We start from the raw sequence: 26166 nt of genomic DNA on the forward strand, positions 1-26166 counted from the left end.
AAATTGACAACTGACTGGGACTTTGATAGAGATTGTAAGGAATCATGCACAACACAGGAAAGCTTTCATTGTCAAAGGAATCTCACTATCATCATGGCATTAAATTCTCATCTTTAATGTTAGTGGTAAGGCAAGGAGAGGGCAAAGTAAACGTACAATCCACCTACACTGAGCAGACGGGATAGGGAGTTGTTTAGCTGTGCTACTGGAGTGCATGCTTCTTGGCTTGGGTTTGTATGTTTGCACAGCTTCTGGACTAGAGGGTTTTGGCTCCAGAGGCTAGGCATGAGAATAGACATCTGACTATACTCTAATTACCCTGTGCCTAATTGATTAGTAAATGAGGTTTTCTTTGTAGCAGCCAAAAAAAACCTTTTCCAGTTAGTTAAGCTCTTCTAAAAAGTTTTCTTTTCACAGTGTATATTTTATACATATATATGCATTTTATACATAAAATAATAGGCAGATAAACTTCCTCCTACCTTGCTTTCAAATAAAGTATGTCTTACACGCCACTTCAGCATGGCTACATCAGAGCATTCACCAAAGTCAGGACCGTTTAAAATTTATGGGGTTTATTCTCCTTTTGTCAAGCATTTTCTACATACAGAACATTCACGTGGTGTAAGTTACAGAAGAAAAATGCATGAGACAGACTACTGCAAATAAGTAACAGACAGTTTACATGATTCTTGTTCGTTCACAATGGAGAAAAGTTGTTAAAAAGGAAAACAGATTCAGTAGCTAGAAATGTAAGCAGACTCTTATCTTAGTTAAATCTACCTACCAGGAGGTTTGCTCAAGCTAAAGAGAGATCTACTGTACCACACAGGGCAGGATGCTAAATGCACACAAGATTACAATGCTAGAAAAATCCAGATTTCTAAGCAATTTTACACAATCTAAATTGCAGTAAAATTTTGTTTAAAAAAAGATATTTTTTTCTGATTGCCTTCAGTAAATGGAGGTCAGTTTAAGAGCTTATAAGCATTCTTTAGCAAAAACATAATAAAAATAAAAATACTCCCAAACTTTTAAGTCATTGCTCTAAGTCTGGATAGTTGTTTACTGCTGGCTTTCTGATCTGACTTGTTATTCTACTTCTGGGAATCCTATTGTTCCCATTTACATGTTTAACCATTGTTAATATTAGAATTCTAAGTAAACAAACTATAAAAAATACAAAGTTTTTTGTGGTTTGTTATTAGCACTAATCCAATTGGATGCATGGAATAGAAAACCTGTTGAGCTAACCCAATGGCTTAACAAATATGGATCAATGATACAATGCATAAGGAAAAATGTTATCTACTGGTTGTAGACTTCAGTTCTTTGCATTTTCTGTTTCTTAAAATGCATTTTGTTTGTTTGTTTTTAAATAACAGATTCCTCAACAATATAAGTGAAGCTTGGTGATACCAGGTTTTTAGAATGTGGTTTACTCTGAAAAGATAAGTGCAATGTTTCTCTTTAGTAGAACTGAAACTCCTTGCTAACGAAACCCTGTGACAGCTGCAAAACCTAGTATCTGGGGTTTTTTCTAAAAAAAAGGTTAATTCTGCAAGTAGCTCTCTCAACTAAGACTCACCATAAAAATAAACTCCTCAAACTGCAGTGATCGGAAAACACTGCAAATATAATTTCTCCTTTTTTTCTCTCCATGTATGTTCCACAAGTTGAGACTAGAAATTTGTTACCAAAAGTTTGTTTCCAATGGCAAGCAATCCTGTAGCCACAGTGGGAATAAATTAGACAACTTCTATGCTCTACCTTTCATGTGAGAGTTTCGCTTCAAGGCACAGAAAGATTTAACAGTGGACTGGACAGAAAAGGATGTAACATTTCAGTTTAAGGAGTCAAAGGTTGTACAACAGCTCTTATTTTGTGTCTGAAGCGAAGCAAACCAAACCAAAATTTGAATCATAAATTTAAGTCTTTCATTTACCAATGCAAAGTATCATATTAAATTCCCTGAAGCTTTTTGCGTTTTTTTTCTACTTCCTTTAAAATAATGTGTGATATTTATCATCAATTTCAGTATTTAGTAATTTCAGACAAACAATACAGTCTCAACTGATAATTAATAAGTACCATTATCAAATAGCTGTTGTTTTAGTAATTTTTATGTGGAAATTGAGTCAAACTGTGTTCAAGTCAAAGAAATAACAGGTACAGAAGGGTCTAACCATTTAAAATGAAAATTATGTAAATTTGAAAAATGGTGTAATTTAAGTGCAATGTACTGTAAAAGTATTAATTCGGTAAATATCTAACACAGATCCTTATGCCTCTCCAACCCAAATTACTGTGTTGCCTCTCTCAACTTCAGTGATTTCACAATTTAACTTATTGAGCCGTCCATCCAGGATAAACAGAGATTCCTTGGAAGGGGTCATGAGATACTGACCAAAAAGGCCACTGTCTTTTATAAGACGGTTCTTACTGTTCCAAGGCCATTCGCCTGCCTTGACAGGCTCCTTCAGACTCTTCACCATCTTAACCTTGCCAGAAGAGAGCTCCACGAAGAGAACATCAGTTTGTGTGCTGGAGCTACAGTAGACATTGTATTGATGAGCTTCAGTGAATGATGGCTGAAAAGCTACATCAGATATGTGCAAATTAGTGTGAATGTCAAATGCATCCTGTATTTCTCCTCTCATTGTTATGGACTGGATCCTCATGAGACCTTTTGCATCATCAATGCTGACAAGGTAGTGTCCGTCTGGAGAGATATGTGGTGTGCCTGTTACGTCACCATTGTATCCAACCACAGAATCAGTAACGCTATCCACTACAAGCTGTGGTAGGACAGCCCCAGTGGTATCAGGCTTACAGCAGATAAAAAAATATCCTCCAAGATGAGTATAAGCCAGTGACTGAGGAATGCAATTATAATCCTTTAAACTAACTGTCTTGATGTATGACATAGTTTCTAGATCAATTTTCTGGAGCACAGGCTCATCCTTATGAAGAATAAATCCAAACCTGGAAGAAAAAGCACAAAATCAAAGAAAGTCAGAGCTATTGTGTGCATTATGTACAAATGGGGAAAGCCATTATAAGCAAAGTAGATGAGTTAATATGTGCAGCAATGTATTCCTATATATCTCAGCTTTAGATGTTTCAGATATTAAGCGGTTTATAATATTTAATTTTTAGTATTCTTGCAATTGTAATTTAGAGTGCCTCAAATAAAAAGCCTAAAAGCCATTTATCTGATTAATGGGAAAAGTGGTTTTTCCTACTGACATAAGGGAAAAGGTAAACATTATGCATATCTATTCAGTTATAACTTTTACAAAAGCCAAGAAGGAGAAAAAGATTAAATATCAATAGATAGTACATCCCACATATTTTAATTCACTTCATATAGTTCTTCAACTTCCTTGGGAATATCAACTTAATCCAGCGCTCATTGTTATTCAGATAATTATCTGAATCTTCCTCATTTTAATTCAGTAGAAATGAGTATCATAAAAGGATTTAGGTTTATGCCTCCCAACTATCCAAGCCCCATATTTTTTACAATTTAAATGACCCTTTATGTTTTTCCATACATCAAGGAATTTTCACTGAACATGAATAATATGGTTAAACTTTAAAATCCTAGAGCTGAAAGTTTATAACATTTTAAATATAAACTATATGACTATTCTCTCATGCTAACGTATAAGTTCAGGCTGTGCAATCACTTGATTATATATGTAAAAACCAATGATCTAAATATTATGGAGTCATGTGAAAGTATATTAGTTTTGCTTATAATCTCAGCAGCTTTCACAGCACTTTTTTTTCAACTGGTACATTTCTTAACATAACATTCTTTTCCGCTAAATCTTTGATCCTAAGAATGAAGCCATGTGCTGATATATAATCTAAAAATAACTTTCACATCCTGTTGATATAAAGCACTATGACAGCCAGAATGTTCCAACAATTGAGTTGACAATAGCACAAAATTTTCACACTATACTTTGCAACCCCAATATATTTACTAATCAGTGAACCACCAAAGTAACAGGCAAAAAGGTTTCAGGACATTGTTCAGTCAGTTCCTCCAGTGTAAGACAGGGTGCATTATGTTTGCGCTTCCTACTGAATCAATAAGAACATTTTTAATTTTAGCCCCAAATGCCAAAATCCTTGCATACTGCTTTAGTATTATAGGATCACAGAACTATAGAATTATTTTGATTGGAAGGGACCTCTGGATTTCATTTGGTCCAATTCCCACCCAAAGAAGGGCCAGCGTGAATCAGACTGCCTGTGATTACGAGTTGAGCTGATTACGAGATCATTTTTGTCTTTGATTATTCAACCACTTATAAATACATGTAATCTGAATTAAATTGTCTTGGTTAGAAAAAGGGTGAATGAGTCTTTACAAAAGTTATGTCGAGATACCTTGACAATTCTTGCTACTTTTCTGTTCACAAGGTCTGTTGCTCTGTCATAGAGGAAGACTAGGCAGAATTTGATTTTTAGCTGTTCTGTCCATCTAATATTACCCTTTTCTTAATCTTTTTGGGCAGGCATCAAGTTGTTGATTCCTGATTCCATTATTATGTAGTAAGCATTTTTTGGTCATGAGAAACAAACTTGTACTGTATTATATAAGAATCATCCTGTAATAGAAGAGGTTAACTAGCAAGCAACATTCTGACATTTCAAATGTTTATGGTATACTTCAGTGTTAAATAACCAATGTTGCACACATGAACAGTGGTTAGAAAAGGGCAATAGAATTAGCTTACTGATTGTCTTTTACGTAACAGCCTCCAGTGTAAAGCAACAATCAGCGAACTCTCCAAGAGCACAACATTCTGGAAAATGACTTACACATATCTGCTACTTAATCTTTACTGCTGCAAAGCAATAACCAAAAACCCAATGCACCTTAAAAGGACTTTTTTCTGGATGACAAATGACCGAGGGTTAGGCATTGTCATCACTGCTGGTTTCATTATTAATATAAAATACAAAACAAACCTGAAATATCTGGATTGCTAAAACAATCAGAAAACAGAAAAGCAACAAATACAGAAAGTTATGTTAGCGTTAATATTATACACAATATAAACTCAGCCAAACTTCTTGACCTGCCGAGTTTATTGTGTATAATCAATCTTCAGCCCTATTTTTAATACAATTAGGTTCATGTAATTACACCCAGACCACTCTTTCTTCCTCCCTGCCTGACTGCAGCGTTACTGCTTTGGAATCCATTAGCCACATCTGAGGAGCAGGGGTTGTCACGGGGTGGGGGGGTGGTGGTGTGTGTGTGCTCACGTGATGCAGAGCAGTGGCTGACTGGAGAATAACCACACTCCTGCAGAGGGAAGCGTGGGGTGAACTCAGCAGGAATTCATCATATGGCTTAGATTCAGCATGTCTGGGTGGCAGCTTACAAAACTTAGAGAAGGAACATTGCTGTGCAAGAAGATGGCTGGTACGTGCAACAGTATTGTATGTTTAGAGGGAGAAACTGGATACATGGGAGAAACTCTGATTATTGTGGAACGGGGTAACACAGGGGACAAAAATTACACTGGTTAATCCAAGCATGGAGAAATTTGTTTAAAAGTGAGTTAACCTATTGACATAGTTTAGCCCCAGCCGCAGCTGGGGATGGGCAGGAGAACAGGGAAGACGAAGGCAAAACCCCGTGGGTTGGGATAAGGACGGTTCACTGGGACGGCAAGGGAGAGGGAAACAACAACAACAGCAGTGCTGATAATGGAATGTTCACAACGGGTGATAAAGCAACTTACCGATCCGACAACCGACCTGATGTCCAGCCCACACTCAGCCCGTCCCGCAGCCACACCGAGCCCACCCCTGCCCGACTAGCCCCCTTTTATGGGGAGCATGACATCACACGGTATGCAATAGCCCCCTGTCCAGCTTGGCTCACCTGTCCTGGCTCCTTGGGAAAATTAACTCTATCCTAGCCAGAACCAGGACATTCTATATAATTCTGGGAAGATAAATTCAATAACACAAATTGGTGACTATTAGGAATATACTAAAATACTTGACCTCTGAGCTAAATAGGTAAAAAATTATTATTTTCAAATGAAAATGGATTTTTCATGTAGGTCTGCTTGTATTCGATATGATTTTTAAAAATTTAAAATGTGCTTAAATTACATTTAAGTTTATGAATATCTGTCTTAAAAGAAAAACCTGCTATCAGTTAGTGATGTCATTTGCATAAATTAAAAAATAAATATAATGCTCATGAACCCTTTTCAATTCTCATTATTTTAATGAGTTAAAAGGTATGCGAAGGCAAGGGAAAATATATTATTTTAGATCAATGTGATGGCAGCTACTGAATATATTAAATACTTTATTTTCAGCTATTACAGCATGATTTCATCTATTTTAATGTAAGTACAGAGTGCAGACATTTTTTGCTTTAATTACTTTTGCTCTCAATTGCAATAGCAAAAACAAAGAAAACTTTTTTTGTTTGAGTTTGGTAAGCTGACTTTGAGTTTGAAAACATTATTTTTCTCTTCCAGTATACCAATACAAAATAATGGAGAAGAATAGGAAATCTTATTTAAAAGAGAAAGAAAATGCTCTCAACAAAGCTGTTTTTAACTTATGTAGGTACTTAAAACACAGGCTTGTATCCAAGTGACATTTTCAGATATACATAAACATATACAAAGGCAATTATGTGATTATGAAAATCCTATCAGACACCATCTATATGATTAAATATATAAATACTTTTGAAACTTTGGCCTATTGTGTTCTGAAATTGGATTAAACATAGTTAAAAATTGTCTTCTGTAAGCAGTCATTTAACATTCAAACATATTTGATAACCTTTATTGGATACGTGTGTCCATCATATTTCATGGTATTTAACTCAGGAAAAAGACTTTTGTGGGTTTTGAGCTGCACTCTAGATTCTATTCCACTTGAGAGTAAACACAAGTAATTTAAAAAAAAAAGAAAGCATTTTTAACCATTTTCTACCACAAAACAAATTTGAAAATCTAGATAAATATACTTTAAACAATTGTTTCCATATATAACGTATCAACCTGACAAGGAAAAAGAAGAGGAAATCTTTGTGCTGCTTGAAAATCTATTTATTTTAAAGATTATTCCAGCTGATGAAAATGACCCTTTCTTTCTGAAGTAAAATACGAATGCAACACAAGATTAGCATCAATTATCTAAATCAGCAATTCTTCCTTGCTGATTTAAATCACGATTAAAATGAAGGCTTTAAATCAGTTTGATTCAAAGAAATCTGCCTTACTTATGAGTACTTGATTAAGCAGTGTTAATGACCAATTTATGTGATATTTTTGCATTCAAATGTCATTGATTTCAGGAGGAATACATAAATTATTAATCTTTGCTTCTCAAATATTATTCCCAGCATAATATGGTTTTGAACCACAGGTACACTAAGCTTATGTTAACTTTGGTTGCGTAAACCCCTTGATTACCAAAACAGTGAAGAAATTCTCTAAAGTTAAATTAAAGATAAAATCTTACACACCTTCCCTAAACGTTACATCAATTGAAGGCGTGGAAAGACTCACACTCAACAGCTAGCTTTCCCCATGGAGAAAGATGCTGCCATTGGTTTGTGGTCTAGTTTTACCTGGTGGTACCTTCTGCCAGATGAATTCCCTAAATTCTGCCAGCAAAGACGTTTGCATAAGCATTCCCTAATGCATGCCATTAAGTTGAATGTAGTTGTTGTGCAATCATTTAAATGCTTTAAATAGTGTCTGTTGATTAATCCAGTTGGTATGAATGAAATAGTTTAGGAGCCAGAGCAGAATGTGGGTATAAACTTTCCCACTAGCACAGGTAGATTTAAAAAAAAAAGGATTTTTGTCTACAGCAAGGGATGCCAGATCTTCAGGGTTAACCACATTCTTATTCTAGAGCAAATCAGCAAACACATTTTAAAACATAAACCAGCTGATAACATATCATGTCTCACGTATTTGAACCACAACTTTCCAAAGTATTCTAGTTTCTTGGGCAGCTTTATTTATCTCTTTGTAACGTTTAGTTCCCAGTCCAAAAGCCACAAATAAAAGGCTTACAGTATCTTGGATAGATTGTTCTTGCAATTTAAATAGTGGCTTCAGCTTTGGTAATTGAGTTTACCTGAAAACTAAAGAAACTGGCTTCAGGATTGCAACCACCTTATCCTGATGCTGTATTTGTTGCCCTTACGAGATCTACTGTCTATTGCTCTGGAGCTATTAAGATACTTGATTTTATAATCTCCTGCTGCAGCAGCTAATCATATATATTCTGACAATCAGCTATACTCGAATACCCATTTACAATGTATCTTAGGAAAAATATAACACTACTTTCTTGTAATGTTAACATGCTAAAGACTTTTTCCTTTGTAATGTTTTCTAGTTCAAACTTTAAAAACCCACTCCTTCAGACACAGATGTAATGTTAGCCTAGCAGGTAATGTTTTTGGAGGCGAGTACACTAAAAGATCAGCTATGTGAGCAGAATAATACAATAAATTTACATAGCAGTTTTTACTTACTGATTTCAAAGCACTTTACAAATATTACAGTAAATGAAGAAAGCAGCTGAATGACTTGCCTAAGGCTACATAACGATCCATTGGCAAAGTCTGGGGGAAAATACAGGTTATCTAAGGTCCACCATGGTTTCTAACTGATAATTCTACAGGCTGCCATTGCAACTGAGGTCCAAAAAAGACAGATGGGAGCAAGTACACGCAACTAAAATATATCCTTTTGAATAAGAATATAGGAAATTACTTTGTCAAATTAATATGTGTGAATATTAAAATTAGACAAAACTTTGGAGCTGGGTGGGAGAGAAGATCCAAAGTGGGAATCTGGCAAACCTTCACAAAGGACCTGCCCTTCCCCAGAACCAGAACTATGGCTGCCAAAATCGATGAGAACTACTAGGATTTTATTAATACTATGGTTCAAACAATTCTTTCTCAGCCTGTCATATTGCCTGTAACTTTTCAATGCCCCAATTAAAATTCAGTAAAGCTGGACAGAGACATAAATACCCAAACAGCCCAATAATAGAGATGAAAAAGAAGTGGGGAGGAAAAAATAGTTTCAAAGCTGCCAATCTTCTTGGATGTAAAAGGATTTGGCAAGCTGTGTGTTTGATGTATTTGTTTGTCTGCCTGTCTCAGTGAGAGCTGTGTGGCTGGCGTTTTGAGAAGCTGAACAAATCAAGAGAGAGGTCTGTTTGTTCATGTGCCTGTGAGGTTTGTGTGGCTGATTCTTAGTCTATGAGAATTGCTAGGCAGAGGCATAAGGATGGAAAAAGTAACACAAGCTCTAGAGGGAAGATACAGAAGGGAGAAAGGGGGAAGTGAAGAAAACTGATAAGGAAAGCTAAGGATGCCACGTCTGGTATAGCAAAAAGACTTCAAAGAATGATAAATTACACTTTTGTTACCTACAGATGAGGAAATATTTTCTAGGCTACTAGCAACTGAGGAAGAGGATAAACAGGTTTTTTTATAGGAACATGTATCTGTCAGGTTAGATAATTTGTTCCTGATAATTTTGAAAGACTAGCTTTTAACATTTTAATAAATCTTAGAATAACAGGAAAATTTGGAAAGTCTAGAATAAGAGTGTTGAAATATTCATAAGATAAAGCCAGGTATCCCAGCTAAGCTGAATAGCTTGATGCATATCCCAGGGAAATAATAAAATAGATGATATGAGAACCAACTTCAGAAAAACGTGAACACAATGTAGTCAACATGGGTTTATGGAAAAATGAACTTTGTCAGACAAACCTAATTTAATTTTTTATTAGAAAACCTTGCTCAAGGTAACTGAGTATCAGGAGGGCATACCTTTCTTGGAATAAAAACTCATACCTGAAGGAAAAATAATTTCTCTGCAATAAAAAGTAGTTCTCAATGCAGAATCATCATTTTGCAGGGAAGTTTTGCCTCTGCTTGGTACAAAATCTGATACTTCACAAAATTTTCACAGGCAATTTGGATGTAAATATGTGTCCATGACACTAAAGTGGTAAATAATGACGGGAAAGTCATTACAATAGTCAGTTGCTCGTTTAAGCAAAATGTATTCAAATGTAGCCAAGCATAAAGTCAAGCAACTTTACATGTGAATGAGGAACACAGGATATGCATATAGAACAATATCCTGAAAAGTAACCACTATGAAGGCATTTAAGGATCATAGCATGCAGGTCAGTATGAGATCTGAGCCTAACGAGTCAAAAAAAAAAAGAAAAAGAAAGAGAAAGAGAAAGAGAAAGAGAAAGAGAAAGAGAAAGAGAAAGAAGAAAAAGAAAAGAAAAAAAGACCCAAAAGCCCTTGTACAGTCCTTGGAGGAATATACAGAGAGACCTGAGTAAGAATAATGCAACAATCTTGTACCTATGTTCTACATTAGGGAGACCAAATTAAGATTGATTTATGTTGTTTTATTTCTGACTTTCTAAAAAGGAGTATTAAAAAATTAGGGGCAAGGAAAAATCTGAAAATTATTTGAGGGATGGTGACAATGTTTTTAAGCAAGAGTCTGAGAGAGTACAATATATTTAGCTTATGAAAATTATCATTGATTTACAACATATATATACCTGAATGGTGAGAACATACTGTTTAGTGATGTTGTCTTTAATTTCATAGTGGAATTATAATAATGATTGCAGACTGAAACAAGTCAAATTTAAATTAGAAACAGGTCTTTTTTTTTTTTTTTTCTAACAACGGGAATAATAAGCCATTGTAACAAGCTACCACAGAGGATGAATTTTCTTTGGTGGGAATCTCCAGGTAGCGATCATGCTCTTTTTGGAAGATTTGGCCAAACCCAAGTAGATGTAGATTAAAAATATCAGATTAATTATCTGAATCTCTGGATGACTATTTGAAATGTTTAAAATTTATGGTATATACAGAAAGTCAAAGAATATATTCTTGTGGTCTCTTCTAGCTGTGAATATACGAAACATCAAATTTTTTTGCTTTGTTCATACAATCAAAATTGTGTAAATACAGCAGATTTAATGTTATACTAAGTCATTTGACGCTGAGATTTTAAGAAGCAGCCAGGTGTTTTCAAAACTCATGAAATTAATTGTGATTTGACACAATACCTTCCCTCATATGCATACACACGCAAAAAAAGTAGTATGCGGAGGAGTGTGTCTTTCTGCAGGCCTGAGGTTTAGATGACACTTTTACACCCACTGTGTAGAAAAAAAGATATGGGGTTTTTTTAAATTAATCTTGCACTCTTTCCAGTCTTAATTATTTGTGAATTTCACATATGAGTTACTAATAACTTTTACAATTACACACACACACAAATTACACATTACAAATTACAAATACACACACACACCTTCAAAATAAACATTCCCTTGACAACACGTTGGTCTCTAAATTCAGGAAGTTTGTGACTTGCTTGTATAATGTTACAACTATACAACTATAACAGCTATAATTTCACTTGGGAAGAAAGATGTTCTAAGGCTTGGATGGTCATTCCTTTGAGGTTTATTGATCTAAATGTAGATCATCATGGTGGATAGGTTGGAGGAACAGTGATAGATCACAGAGACCTGCTTCAGAACAGTTACTTGCTTGCACATAGCAATGACCAGTTGCAAATAAATTTTAGCTCACTGTCCAATAACCAGATTGCTGCCTTCTAACCACCAGGTGAATGTGTCTGTACTTCCCTTCCTTCCAGTATTAAGAACCTTCCCAGCATGCCAGTGTCAGATTATTAACTCTGTTTTCATTGCCAGGTTGGCCTTCATCTTTCTGATGAGGAGGCAAGAGCAACTGTAAAAAACCAGTACTTACCAAATTTGTTAGAAAAGAGTATTGCAAGTCACTGAGGTTAAAGGCAGCTTTGGATTACACAGGTTAGTAGATTGGGGGACCCACAAAAGCTGTATATAATAAAAGACGATGATTTACCAGAGCTAACAAAATATTGCCATCCAGGGGTATCTATAGGCCTGGTGTAACAGGGACACTTCACAAAATTCATATTAGTAGAGAGTTTTGTTGGAGGTCTCAGTAAACCAAATCAGCAAGTGCATGGGCTGAGCTTTCACTATCCTATTTTTGTTTCCCATCCAAAGTAAGCAAAGCTATTAAATCTGAGTAAAGAAGTATGCACTACTACTCTATGTTTCATTCTGTTCTGTGGACAGCTGAACTCAAGCCCCAAAGCTACCATAATCTTTTAACTTTTCAAAAGCACTTAGTTTTCTAAAAGGATTAAAAAAATACAGCCATTCATAATCATGCAATGAAATTCTGTCTGTTGCCTGTGTAATGTTAGCCTGGGTTTTATGATCAGGCTGTTGGAAAACAACAAGTGATACTTGAGAGTACCTTCTCTTTTCCCAAATGATTTATAGACAGATGGTGGTGTATTTAATGCAAAGTTTCCTCTCATATAGATTGATATGCAGAAGCCTCCCACTGTTCATTAATCCCTGATTAATATTTATGAGAATCTCAACCCTCATGTCTCTTCTATGCAGTGAAATCATGCACAATATCAGACAGCATATAAAGGCATTTGTCAGAGTGTATATTGGGATCCTGTGCAACTCAAGCCTGCAAGATATGAGAGCAAATCTTCACATTTCCAATAATTTATTTTACAGTTAATGCAAGTGGGAATCTGTAGCCTGTGGGCATATCACTCCAACTGCAGTACATGCTAGAACTGTGAAATCTTTGTTTCTTTCTTCACTCACTCCATATGAATGAATAATAAAGATTTTAATCCCAGATTTTCAACAGTTTCAGCCATACACTGTGATAAACACTTAAGAGAAATAGGAATAATAATAATAATACTTAGCAACTCTATAGCACTTTCTGTATGAGTAGTATATTGGGTTTGGCTGGGATGGAGTTAATTTTTTCCATATCAGCCTGTATGGTGCTGTGTTTAAGGCTTGTGAACAAAAGTGTTGATAACCCACCAATGCTTTAGTTATTGCTGAGAAGTGTTTGCACAGCATCGATGCCTTCTCTATTTCTCACTCTGCCCTACCTGTGAGTAGGCTGGGGATGGGCAAGAGGTTGGGAGGTGACACAGCTGCGACAGCTGACCCCAACTGACCAAAGGGATATTCCATACCATATAACATCATGATCAACAATAAAACTCCTTCCAGAGTAGCCATTGCTCCTGCTAGGTGGGGGCTTACCTGCCAGCTGGGGTCAACCCACCACAGGGAGTTATTAGCTTTCCATAAAAGCTAATGAGCTTCACAGTACCCAGACAAAGGGAAACTGAGGTAGACAAAAATTACTTGTTCAAACTAACTCAAAAAGGACAGGAAGAATATCCTAAAAGATGTTAACTGCAAAATGCATTTAAAAAAAAAAAAAAAAAACAAAACAAAAACAAAAACATGAAGCTCATATGGATGAGTGCCTTATTTTCCTAATTTTAATGAAAAAATCCACCCATATAGTTAAGTCTACAATAATTACAATGACTAAGTTAACAACATGTTACAAATTATTACTACTTCTACTGTCTTACCATATACATTCAAGACAAGATTTTTAAAGTATTTTAAATGTATTTAAAATATGGGATTTAGGTCCTACTTTTATGGAACCGTAAGCCTGTATGTATGTAACACAAAAACAGTGAACAGTAAACCCATGAACTGTATCATTCTTCTTCCCCAAATAGTTATCACAATTATCACTATCCTATTTCCCCAAATACTGCAAAACTGTTAACCTGAAAACTTTCACTGCCAAGCTGACGGAGGAATCTATATAGCAAGCCAGATTAATGCTCTACCAAAACTACCCCCCTCTCTCTCTCTCATCAGAGTATCAAATGCCTCAGAGTAAGGGAAATCTTTCAACAAGTGGTTTTGGAATAACTTGCTCACAGGAACTTGCCCATCATTGAGAAGCAAGTTATGCCATGAAGTATGAATGTTAAACTCATATTTTAAAAGGTATTAACTTTGGAAATCTTACTGGCTATTAGTGTTATACATCCACATTACAAGTTTTTACAAGTCTTACTCTCCTCTCTCTTATCACACCCAGTTTTCACATTATTTTTCATGAAATTTCCATCACCTTAAGTTCAACTGTTTGTGACATGTATAAAATGTAAAAACAAATTTTCTCTTAATATCAGTCCTCACATGGTATACAACAGATGACCTTCACTTATGAAAAAATGTGCAAGTGCAGAGTATATTACCACAACAGGATTTATATACCTAGCTCCCTCTCACTGTCCAACATACTTATTCAATCATTGTCCTTTAAGCTGGTGAGCCACTTTCAAACCAGATCCAATCCCCCTGTTACTGCAGAAAAATTGTTCATTGTGTTTTTGAAAAAGTAATGTTGGTTTTATATAATATTTCTGCCAAGTTCTTTATCAAGTCCATTCAGCCTAAGTAGCTTTGACTATTGCATAGCAGAATGGGAATATTTTGCTTTCGAGGAATGAACAACAACTCCTTTTCCTCTTAAATATCTCACTGTTCTTCCTATCTATGCTAAAAATGCTTTGAATGTGTTTAACAGTTTAAAATGTATACAGTTCATAGAATCATAGTATATCCTGAGTTGGAAGGGACCCATAAGGATCATCGAGTCCAACTGCTGGCTCCGCACAGGACCAGCTGAATCAGAGCATATGACTGAGAGCGTTATCCAGATGCTTCCTGAATTCAGTCAGGCTCGGTGCTGTGACCACTTCCCTGGGGAGCCTGTTCCAGTGCCCGACCACCCTCTCAGTGAAGAACCTTTTCCTGATATCCAACCTAAACCTCCCCTGTCGCAGCTTCATTCCATTCCCTCGGGTTCTATCACTGGTCACCGGAGGAAGGAGATCAGCACCTGCCCCTTCGCAGCCCCTCATGAGGAAAAAGTTTCCTGCTCTGTTTTCTGCAGGTTTTTTCCAATACAAGAAGCTAGATTTCAATAAATTAATTACAAAATGTATTGTAGAAACTGGTAAAATGTGTTATGTATTGGTAGTGGTAAATGAACGTGAAAAAAAAGAAACTTGACCAAAATCTTTAGTGGCTCACCCAGTTCTGGGGAAGGTTTCCTGGTTACAAGATGTCACACGTAGGTGCATAACTCCCCATCTTCATCCCAGTAGTACCTAAGTAATTTTTTTTCCTATTTTGTAGTATTGGGGAAAGCCTGAAAGAGAAACTTATTGCCAATGCCAAAAGGTCGGTAATTATCACCTGAACTTCAGCACTGCCACATTCTAATATCTCTTTCCATATCTGGAAAAGGTTGATGTTGTTTTCAAACTAAAATACAAAGCCATTACACAAGGAGGCTGTATATTGTCCAGCCTTCTCTGAAGTTGATATAGCCATAGGGCAAACACCTTGTAAGTTGTTGTATTTCACAGTTAATATAATGTTGATTAAAACTGACAAGGATTCTGCTATCATTTTGTTATGACAAAACCTATGTGCATAGGTGTGCATAGGTGTGCAGCAAGAGATCCTTAAGCATCTAAGAATTCCCCTGTCTTCAGAACCTTAATCTATCATCTAAATCTGACAGGACAGAGGGAGGGATAAGAGAGGAAAACACCCACACCAATGCAGTCCTCAGACTGCATGAAATAGGACTCTCACATGCCCTGAGAAGGACTTGGGGGTATTGATGGATGAGAAGCTCAACATGAGCCAGCAGTGTGCGCTTGCAGCCCAGAAAGCCAACCGTGTCCTGGGCTGCATCAAAAGAGGCCTGACCAGTAGGTCGAGGGAGGGGATCCTGCCCCTCTACTCCACTCTCCTGAGACCCCACCTGGAGTACTGCGTCCAGCTCTGGGGGGCCCAGTACAGGAGAGACATGGAGCTGTTGGAGCGAGTCCAGAGGAGGGCCACAAAGCTGATCAGAGGGCTGGAGCACCTCTCTTATGAGGACAGGCTGAGAGAGCTGGGGTTGTTCAGCCTGGAGAAGAGAAGGCTCCAGGGAGATCTAATTGCGGCCTTCTAGTACCTGAAGGGGCCTATAGGAAAGATGGTGAGGGACTGTTTATCAGGGAGTGTAGTGACAGGACAAGGGGTAATGACCTTAAGCTGAAGGAGGGTCAGATTTAGATTAGATGTCAGAAAGAAATTCTTTACTGTGAGGGTGGTGAGGCACTGGAACAGGTTGCCCAGAGAGGTTGTGGAGGCCCCATCCCTGGAAGTGTTCAAGGCCAGGTTGGATGGGGCTTCGGGCAACGTGGTCTAGTGGAGGGTGTCCCTGCCTGCAGCAGGGAGGTTGGAACTAGATGATCTTTAAGGTCCCTTCCAACCCAAAAAAACCCAAAACAAACAAAAAAACCCCCCAACAACCCTGCAGTTTACTTACACCCAGTCTGCAGAGTTTTAATGGACGTGTGTATTATTCAATATAAAAAGTGCATGTGTTACACAACATAAATATGCATGCATATGTATGTGTATATATAGCAGGTATAATACCTCAGTCTGTAGTTGAAATATGGGGAGAAAAACATGCACTGGGGCATTCCTCCTTTGACTGTTTTTTGTTGGGTTTTTTTTTCCTTCTAATACCAGAAGTGGATGAGTAAAAAGCATTTTTGCCTCACACATTCTGGGCTTCAGCCCTAATGCTCCAAATGTTTTCACTGCTTCTCTCTGCACAGTCTTGTATCTTCCAGATTTGCCTATGAGGAGCCGACTAATGCTTTTTCAAGTCAAATGGAAGGATCCTTGAAAGTGATGACCTTCCCTTGTCCTCTCTCAAGGGATAAACACGCGCTCTCCCCTTAGGATTAAACATAAACATTTTCATGACACAGTTGATGAATTGGATAGTTGAATGCTCGTATTTCAGTGTCACATATTATTTAGAATAGCAGTGTCAGATTTCGAGCCACACAGAGCTGAATTTTGGGTGGTTCTGATAAAGATTTAAGTAACACACCTTAAAATTAAAAACGTGTACTTTAGATTAAGCCCACATTCAAAATGAGCACACTGCCAGTGTAATTGTAAGTACTGTATTTTTTATAATCTGGCCTATTCATCAGTTTATTAAAAATTGAACCAGGAAATAAAAATTGACAAAAACAAAGCATGGCTTAACCCTGTCTCTTCCAGAGTACATAAAAATATCAATCTGTTTAAATTTACATCCTTGATGCTTTGAAATAAGGAAACAAAATATATTTCTGAAGTCCTAATCAAGCACAGCTGTTTCCTTCCTCTATGATCATATCAGTAGGCAATGAGGAGGTTGAAGAATTGCCATTATGAATGTTCAGGCTCATCACAACACCTCACTACAAAAATCACTCTCTACAGGTAGTAGTCCTTTCCTGTAGACACCTACATTTCTATGCAAAACTATGCATGTCTGCATATAAGTTAAACATCTAAGTTGCTATTTTGCCGGCAGAGATCTAGTCCATACAGTCAACAGTCTAAAGAATTTAAGATGACCGGTACCAGAGCCCTGTATGGGATGAGAAAAACTGCCTTCTACACTCCACTATCTGTATAGACTAGATCTCCTTAAACTATAGCACAAGATAGACAGCTTATACCCATGGGTACACTGTATTTTCACACCTAAATCTAGGTGCCTACAATCTGAACTTCTCATTCACCATAAGTGTCCTATCTGAATGAAAGCATAATATCCAAAAACAGCCTTACAAAAATTTGCACAGACTTGGAAAATTGAAGTTTAAATGATTAACACTGTATCAAGATGTAAGAGCTATAATTATGCTTGAAATGTGATTGTCTGTTTCCCCAAGCCATTATAATAAGTTCAGGTATCCCATAACTGTAGAGGCTATTAAAGCTGCCCTTTGTGGTCAGAAATTAAAACGACTGCTTAGAGGAGCAGTTAGCACTGCTACAAGTGGCTGGATAGAGAGAAGAATGTTGTATAAGTCTCCATGCAAAAGAGAGCTAAAAAGCAGAGAGGATGGCCCTCCCAGAATTTTAAGGGATCTCTGAAGATGGTTTTCACAGCTCTCAAAGGGTAGCTTTAACAGAAAACCATAAATTCACTTTTTTTTTTTTCCACAAAAAGTGTATTTTTCCAACCATAACTATCAGCTTCAATATTTTCTCAAGGCTAGAGAGTCATCAAAAAGACAAATAAAAGCTCTTCAGAGTCTGCCTTTCATTTTTATCTTCTTAGGGTTTTGCAGAACTCTAAGAATTGCATGCAAATCTTATAAATGAATTTTCCAAAAGCAACTTTATCACTATATAATGTGAGCTACATTTTCATCTCACTATTAAAGTATTTGGCGTAGTCTGTTATAACTAACACCATAGTCTACTGCAAAATATCAAGATGAAATCACATAATATGACTTTTAATATCACTCATATCAGATTTTGTATTTGCAAATTATAACAAATATTTTTCAAGAAATACTAAATACAATGGAATGTGGCTCATAATCATGATATATCTACCATTTCTAAAAGTTTAGGAAATTTTCTGTTTTTTAAAAGTTGAATTTTAAAAGAATTTCTGTTTGTGTAGACAGGAACTATGAAAGCTGTGCAACGGACTGGTATACCACCTGTTACAGAATTTTTCACATTTTAGAGCATGGCTCCTGGGTGGATAACCCAGGAAGAAATTCAAGTCTACTGAGGCACTGTTACTTGAATCAACTATTCTACAGTTAGGCCCAACTTGTCTTACCTTTATTTATTGCCTTTATAACACTGTGAGATTTATACAAGGTTATTGTGCAAAATTTCCTAAAGCAAAGGTCACAAGAGAAAAAAAATCATGAAGAACTGAAACTCAAGGCAGGACTTAGGGCAGCCCTATATAAACAACGTTTATTTTCATTTGCTGCATTTGAAAACCTTCAATTCATCCCATATTAATACTGTGTTTCCAGTAGTTATTCAGACTGAAGGATAATATTGAAACCTGTAGCTATAAAAATTAATGAAGATGAAATTTTATTTTGATGGGAAGTTCTAGTCATATAAAGTATGAATTAATAATGGACCAGATTTTCCATACAAAGTTCCAAAGTCATGTGAATTCTGACGCTGCATCTTCAAAATTGTTTTTGCAAACTATCATTTTTTTCCACCCTTCAGATACAGCAAGTTAGTTTGCATCTCCTATGTACAAAGAATAGCCAAGCAAGATGCTAGTATGGAGCTGCCAATAAATGGTAAATTAACAACCTGGCCTCCTGAATGTTATTTTCTTCCTTTAGACAGCCCATATATATTGCTTACTAGCGCAACTGCATTCATTATAAAAGAGGAAATATCTAAGCACTGGTCAAAAAGACAAAAAAAGAAAAGCTTATGAATTTTTTTCCTAGAAATGAAGATAAATTTCACTGTACTTTTTTAAAAAAATGAATATGTTAACATAAAACTGTATTTATTGTTGAGTTCAGAAAGATCAACAGAATAGAAGATGATGATGTAACAACTGATATCCTCTTTCCTTTTTGTTTCTGGCCCTACACGCACAGATTATACTCATGAAGTCAACAGACTTTTTTTTTAAAGAGGTATCTGAGATCAGACACTTAAGGAAAATTATGTTCTCAAAACAGAGAGCAAGTAAAAGAGAAGAGAATTAGATAAGCTACAATCAAAATTATCTCTGCAAGAAGCTAACACCAGTATTGTACAAAAAGTTTTTTAACCTGTATAACTTAATTCAAGAAAATAATAATAAACTTTGTCTACTTTATCCTGAATGAATAACATTTGTGTTTAAAGCCACTCAACTTTCTATACATTAGGGACCATTTTTTTCAAAATTTATGCAAAAAAACAAACCCAGGAAGATAAAACTCTATTACTACAAAGTTTGATCAAATTTGCTAATCAAAAGTTTTCTGAGACTCAAAGAAAATTCCATTAGCTGCCCATGAACAGTCTGTTAGAGGATCGTATAAAAAGCTTCTAATCTGGCAACATGGGAAAGTATTACCATTTAAACAAAATTCTAAAATAGCAGTGTGTTCTATACCAAACATTTTTTTTCTGATGAAATGAAGTTATCCACATCATCAGGAGAAGGAAGTATCAACAATTAAGGAAAGGAAAAAAAAGGAAAATTGGTCTAAGAACTGTTTTCTTAGCTGTATAGCTCAATTGCCTTCACTGGCCCTTTGAGATTTTGTCACCAGCACAACAGCAGCAACAAAAATGATGTTCTTTTCCCTCTAACTAGTTTTCTAAGAACTTAACATACAACACTGCAACCATTATTTCCTTTGTTAAAATTACTCTTCACTTTATGTACATACACAGATGATTGTAAGGAAGACTGTTTACACTGATTTATTTTACTTCAGCGGCCTTGCATTCATACCATTTAAATCATCACACAATTAATCTTCCTTACTTAAGTCATTTTAAAATACACCAATTCTTTTTTGTTGTCATTTTCTAGTATATAGCAGAAATAAAATATTTACCTCTAGATAAAAACCACACTTTTCATTTTGGAAGTGTTTCTGATTTCAAAAACTGTCAGCATTGCAAGGGCATACCAGTCTTCCCCTCAGGACTTACAAAATTATTGTCTTCTTCAACAGTTCATTTCTGGCAGGTTGCTGAGAAAAGACCTTTCTTTAATTTCCGCAGTTCAGAAATGGTTGTTTGATGATAACAAAAGGCTAAGTGGATTTTGCCCAGTAGCTATTGCTCATCAGCACAAATGATGCCTTTTTTTGGGTACTATAACAGTCTTTGACCTTTGAAGTTTGTTTTCCTAATTTTGTTCCTGATGCTCTTTATAACTTGAAGAAAACTTGCTTCGTATTTTTGTTTTGCATCAGAAAAGACTATTTTTCTCCTTCCTTGATATTTGTATATAACAGCATCAAGCACAACACATCTTCCTATCTGAGGACATTTACATTTTGGAGAACATCTTGATAATTATCTATTTCTGTAAGTGTTCATGTGTGTGAACATGTATCTTAACTAAAGTCCGATATTGGATATCGAAAATAGTATACTGCCTGAAATCCTTTAAAATTATATTATCTGTGATTTCTATTTTTTAAAAATTGTATTTTATTACTATTTCAGTTTAAGATGTTATTTGCAGAGCATTTAAGTCATATCTCACTTGAGATCTAGAGGAAGGAAATAGACTGTCATCCTAAATTCATATTGAAGAATATTGTCACATAACCCATGTGTAAACTGGGAAAATTTCCCCATAGCTGGCCAGATACTATGCTGACTTCTTCAGTCATTTTTTAAGATCTCACTAGAAGACCTGACTTGTTTTAACATGTCACACATAGCCCAGGACTTCTGACTTACATTTAGTGTACGTGTGCACAGAGTAGGGATAAATCCTGAATTTTCAGGGTACTAGTGATGCAGGAATCTATGAATTGTCCAAAGTCTTTCTCATGGAACACTTGCAACATGTATGTACAATACGCTTCTTAATTATTGCAAATTGTTGTCCAATGATTACAACGTTCACAAGAAAAGAATCCAAGAAATTTTAGGACAAAGAAAAGCACTTTAATTTCTAGATTTTTAGAATCCATGAATATATGAAACTATTTGTGTTATATCACAAAGGAACTTATTCTCAGCAAAAGTATATTTGTAGTGTTGGCAACAAATCTGTTTTTCTTATAGGTAAGGAGAGCTAGCAATTTAATAAAAAAAAATTAACTTCATTTTTAGAGCAATAAAAGTCAAAGAAAGGGCTAGCTACACAGACACAGTGAACAAAAGACATTCTTAAAGATGGTCCTAAATGTCAGTACAAGGTAGGATCGGATTGAGAAGATCTGGCATTCCAGAAAATGTGGTAATATCAAGGTGGGCAGATGTCATGTGGAATGCACAGCCAAATTTATATATGCCAAAATAAATAGTGAGCACTGGTAGAAAATGAATAATGAGGTAAAGATAAGGACTACAAAGGTGATAAATTACATATGTCAAAACAGTCTCAAAAGATCTTTTTCTCCATTTTAAAAATGAAGTTCACATACTCTTATAGCTGGGGATATGCAAATATTTAAAAGGACAAATACTGAACTTTATCACAATTCCTTTCTTTTCCTTTTTTTTAATAGTGACCCAAAGTAGGAAAATATTAGACTGAAGGGAAAAGAAAAAAAAGTATGTAAAAAATATTATTTGACGGGGGAGGCGGGGCACATAAAAGCACCAAAGATGACATTTTTATTGAAAATGAAGATTATCATGGGAAAAAAAATCAGGAGCACCATGGCAAGTTGTTGTGTTCTGATTTGTAGGCAATATGGAGGGTAGGATTTGGTGGTGGAAGATGGAAGTTTGGATATTTTGTCCACAAGAAAATGTTGCATGCTGACAGCTGGGATCCCATGGAAGGAATACAGACAAAACAGTCTATCCGTGAAGATATGGAAGTTTCTTTAAAGTTTTTGATTCATATGATCACATAAGTATCTTAGCTTTACTAAAAATGAAAAGGTAGGTTTGTAATATAACATCAAATAGGAAAGCTTAAATGTAATGAATAAATGTAAATCTATTCTAAATGCTTAAAAATAGAAATGTACAAATTAAAATTTCCAAACAATTTTTACTATTCCAAAGTCACAGATCTAAAGCACAGCATCATTCTGGCTGCTATCAATAAAATTAACTCCATCCAAGCAAGACATTTTTTTAAATAATTGTGCTCTGGTAGTTTATTAGTAAACATATAGAAAAATGGTTAATTACATAATTTTAAGATTGCCTTAAAGCTAATAAATGAATCTTTGTTTGGAAAACCAATGAGCAATTAAGGCAGCACTAAGATAAGATAACTTCTAATCACTGGATACAATAAATTATGTACCATAATTGCAGGGATTAGTTTCTTCTTATAGATGATTACATTTTTATACATTTAATTGTGTCATGTATTTTCACGTACTGATATATGCTGAATTTTTAAAAGCAGATAGGTACTAGGAGACAGAAAGAAATTTTTTCTTTACTGAGGCTATAGTTTTATAGCACTACAAAAGTGGGCTGCAATCTCATGCTTTAGGTAACATTTGAAGCAAATTTTCATTTCTAAATAGCCACAATGAAGTAGAAATCTTTTTTTTATATAATCTTTCTTTTCTGTTGACAGCTGGCATTTTTAGTTTGAGAGTTTTGTGAAGTTTTACTCCAGGTCCCTAAGAGGAAAAGATTTGGACCACAAGTCCAATAAATTGGTCAAGCAGTATTTGCATTGTGTTATCAGCTGACACGGGACAAGGCATGCAGGATAATTGATTCTAGAAACAAGATATTTTCCAGACTGATTTCTTATATATATGTGTGTGTGTGCATATGTACATATATTTTGCAAGGTTAGAAACAATCACAGATTTCAGTGCATTATAAAAAATATTCTTATTTTAGCTAAGTTTAAATGTGCAATTAATTATTAATTACATTTCACCTCAGAACATCAAACCTTTGCCAGATTTCACTGACAGCAAATCTTAACTGCATTTGTGGAGTGCTGGCAATTACTTCATAATTTCTGTAGGTGCTTTTCCACAGACACAGTTGGGAATCCTTACTGCCTAGCACATTTTAAAGCCTGCAAACACAGGTCCTTTTGAGTTAGAGTATGAGTGAAGCTGAAGGAGGATACAGATGAAACATAAGTATGGGCACATGGCATATCTTTTATGTACGTAAAGGATTGGGAGTTTCCTAGTTTGAAGATAGGTAGTGGCTACCTTTATGGACTCCTAGTTTTTTGGGTGGGGATCTCTGAACAGAGGAGGAATGAAGTGGAGAATATAGACTTGATACACGAAAGAGTACCTGCATGTTTTCTAAAGAGGCACTTAGTTCAACAGTAGCTGCTGTTGCCAATGGTGGTAGTTGAACAAAGTAAATCTCAGAGCATCTAAACTGTCTGAACTGAATCTCTCAATCTTTCATTCTTCATATTCCCTCTGGAACAAAGATGCTGTGAAATCCACTATTTAAAGCAAAAAAGATGCAGAAAAAGGTTTTTTACTGTCTCCCCTCCATCCTTCCCAGAAGTTCCTATGAGCTGCTTTTTGAAAAGCAACAAATTTATAGACCAGAAGGGTCCTCTTCTTTTTGTGGGGCAAATATACAGAGAGGGGAAAGAATGACTACAAGGTTTCCATTTAGCACTGCTCTCGCAAAGACATAGTTTACAGAGTGGGAGACTGCAGAGTGAACACCTAACCCAGATGGGCCTCTTGTGTGCTGTGTTACCATGTAGGATTCATTCACAGATTCCACAATCATTATTAGAAACTGCAGTTACTTTCTAGATCTTCTCTGCTTGCCCTGGTACTACTGAGCTTCCTTCTCCAATTCCTCAAGCTTTCAAGATATTTTCCCTGTAGATAACTACACCTGTTTATATCTTGATGACCAAGAACTGTTTCAAACTTTCCACTCCCTTAATGTGCCTTGTTAATTGAATTTGTAAAATATTAAATTGCTCCTTATCTTTGAGCTAAATCATACTATGTGAAAAATTCAACCCCCAAATTAATTCTCTTTTGTTGATGCTTTGTCTACAGTTGACTCAGCATTTACCACTTCCATTGCTTGACTTGCAAACCACTGAACAGAAAGTTCTTTCTGATTATGTCGGATTTTTGAAGCAAAATAATATTTTCTGTTTGCTTATTTGCATAGAAATACTGAAAATGCTCTCACAATCCTTCAGCTACTTCACACCTCTGTAGGGACTTAAACTCTGGAATGATGTGTGAATTTACTGAATCACCACCCCACAGGGGTTTCATTTAAGAAGATTCACAGGAATGCATCAGCAGCACATTCCAATTACCTCTTAAAGAAAAGCTTTTTTTTTTTTTTTTTACTGTTTTGTGAAAAAAAGTATAAGTTTAGAAATTCTGCTTCCCCTATTACCATACACAACAAAGAAATCTGAGAGAAAAAACTCAAACTGAGACTATTTTAACTCTATTCAGATCCTGAGCCATCTCACCACTGAGTTGATTGTTCATTTTTCCACTTGTTAGGTCAAGTAACTATATGACATTTAAAATACTTGCTAAAAGATTAAAGCATCTAAAAAGTTAAAGTTACTCCATTACAGTGAGTTCATTTAATATTGCTTTTGAAACATTTTACAGCAGTGTAATGATAGACCTTAATTTATTCCAATTATCTTTTGTTCACTTCGATTTATGAACAGTGGAGCTGAAATAATCAGCCCTTTTGCTCCTTAGGCTTCCAAGAATATATTTTCATGAGTATTGTAGAAGTCATCTTTTTGCAGCCATCACACATACTAATTGCAAATGTCTATTTTTATGATAAGGAATGGTATTAGCAGACAATTAAGGACAAGATCATTGGTTGCTCTGAAGTGCTTTGGCACAAAAAATAGTTCACTGAATAAAATTTTCTTCTCAGTAAATGTATAAGGCCAAATACTGAAAATATATATACTCCATTCTTAAAAGGTGCATCTACAAAAGGAATAAGCTTTGTATATTTGCCTGAGTAGTAACTGAAAAAACACCCTTAGGATTTGTACCATTTATTACAGATTACTCTATCTCATCCTGTCTACTTCTGTGGCCTCAGTGTCCGATAACTTTTCAACACAACTAGGGGGAGAAGGGGAAGTTTCTTTTTCAAGCTGTGTGTACTGGAAATATGGGCATGATGGTGTGCACAAAAAACAATGCTTTACATTCATCCCTTCCTTTGGTATAATTCAACATATATTGTCAGTGAGTGCACATGTCAGAGGTAAAACAAAGATAATGATGACAGCAGGACAGGCTTTTTTCAAGATATGAAAGATGAACATATAGCTTCTTCCCTTTGAGCCCTTGAACAGTTAACTATACCAGCTAATTCAGCCAGTGGGGTTATTTCCCTTGCTTTTTGCTATTCACACTCATAAAATGCTCCCCTGGTTGGTATATACACCAAAGAATATTAAGCTCAAGCTTTATGTTTGTTGCCTAACATCCTTAACAAAACCATGCTGTTATTGAGCATCTTCATTGTTGGCTGGTGACAAGTTAGATTTAACAGTTTTTCCTACATCACTACAAAATTGATAAATACAGTTAATTTAAAACATTTCCTGACACACTGCTCATATAGTTCATTTTTATT

At 35.7% G+C, this 26166-nt stretch overlaps 1 protein-coding gene across 2 annotated transcripts in view; it reads right to left on the reverse strand.

Annotated features, from left to right (window-relative positions):
- Window positions 1-557: 557 nt before the first annotated feature.
- The window catches only part of FSTL5 (follistatin like 5), a 317677-nt gene continuing 292068 nt past the window's right edge, over window positions 558-26166 (reverse strand). For both annotated transcript variants that reach the window (XM_075751811.1, XM_075751810.1), the window contains one exon: window positions 558-2985. In XM_075751811.1, coding sequence (XP_075607926.1) covers window positions 2283-2985 — 703 coding nt within the window. In that variant the 3' untranslated portion in view covers window positions 558-2282. The remainder of the gene's footprint in view (window positions 2986-26166) is intronic.

This window comes from Balearica regulorum, chromosome 4, assembly GCF_011004875.1.
Source record: "Balearica regulorum gibbericeps isolate bBalReg1 chromosome 4, bBalReg1.pri, whole genome shotgun sequence".
NCBI lineage: Eukaryota > Metazoa > Chordata > Aves > Gruiformes > Gruidae > Balearica > Balearica regulorum.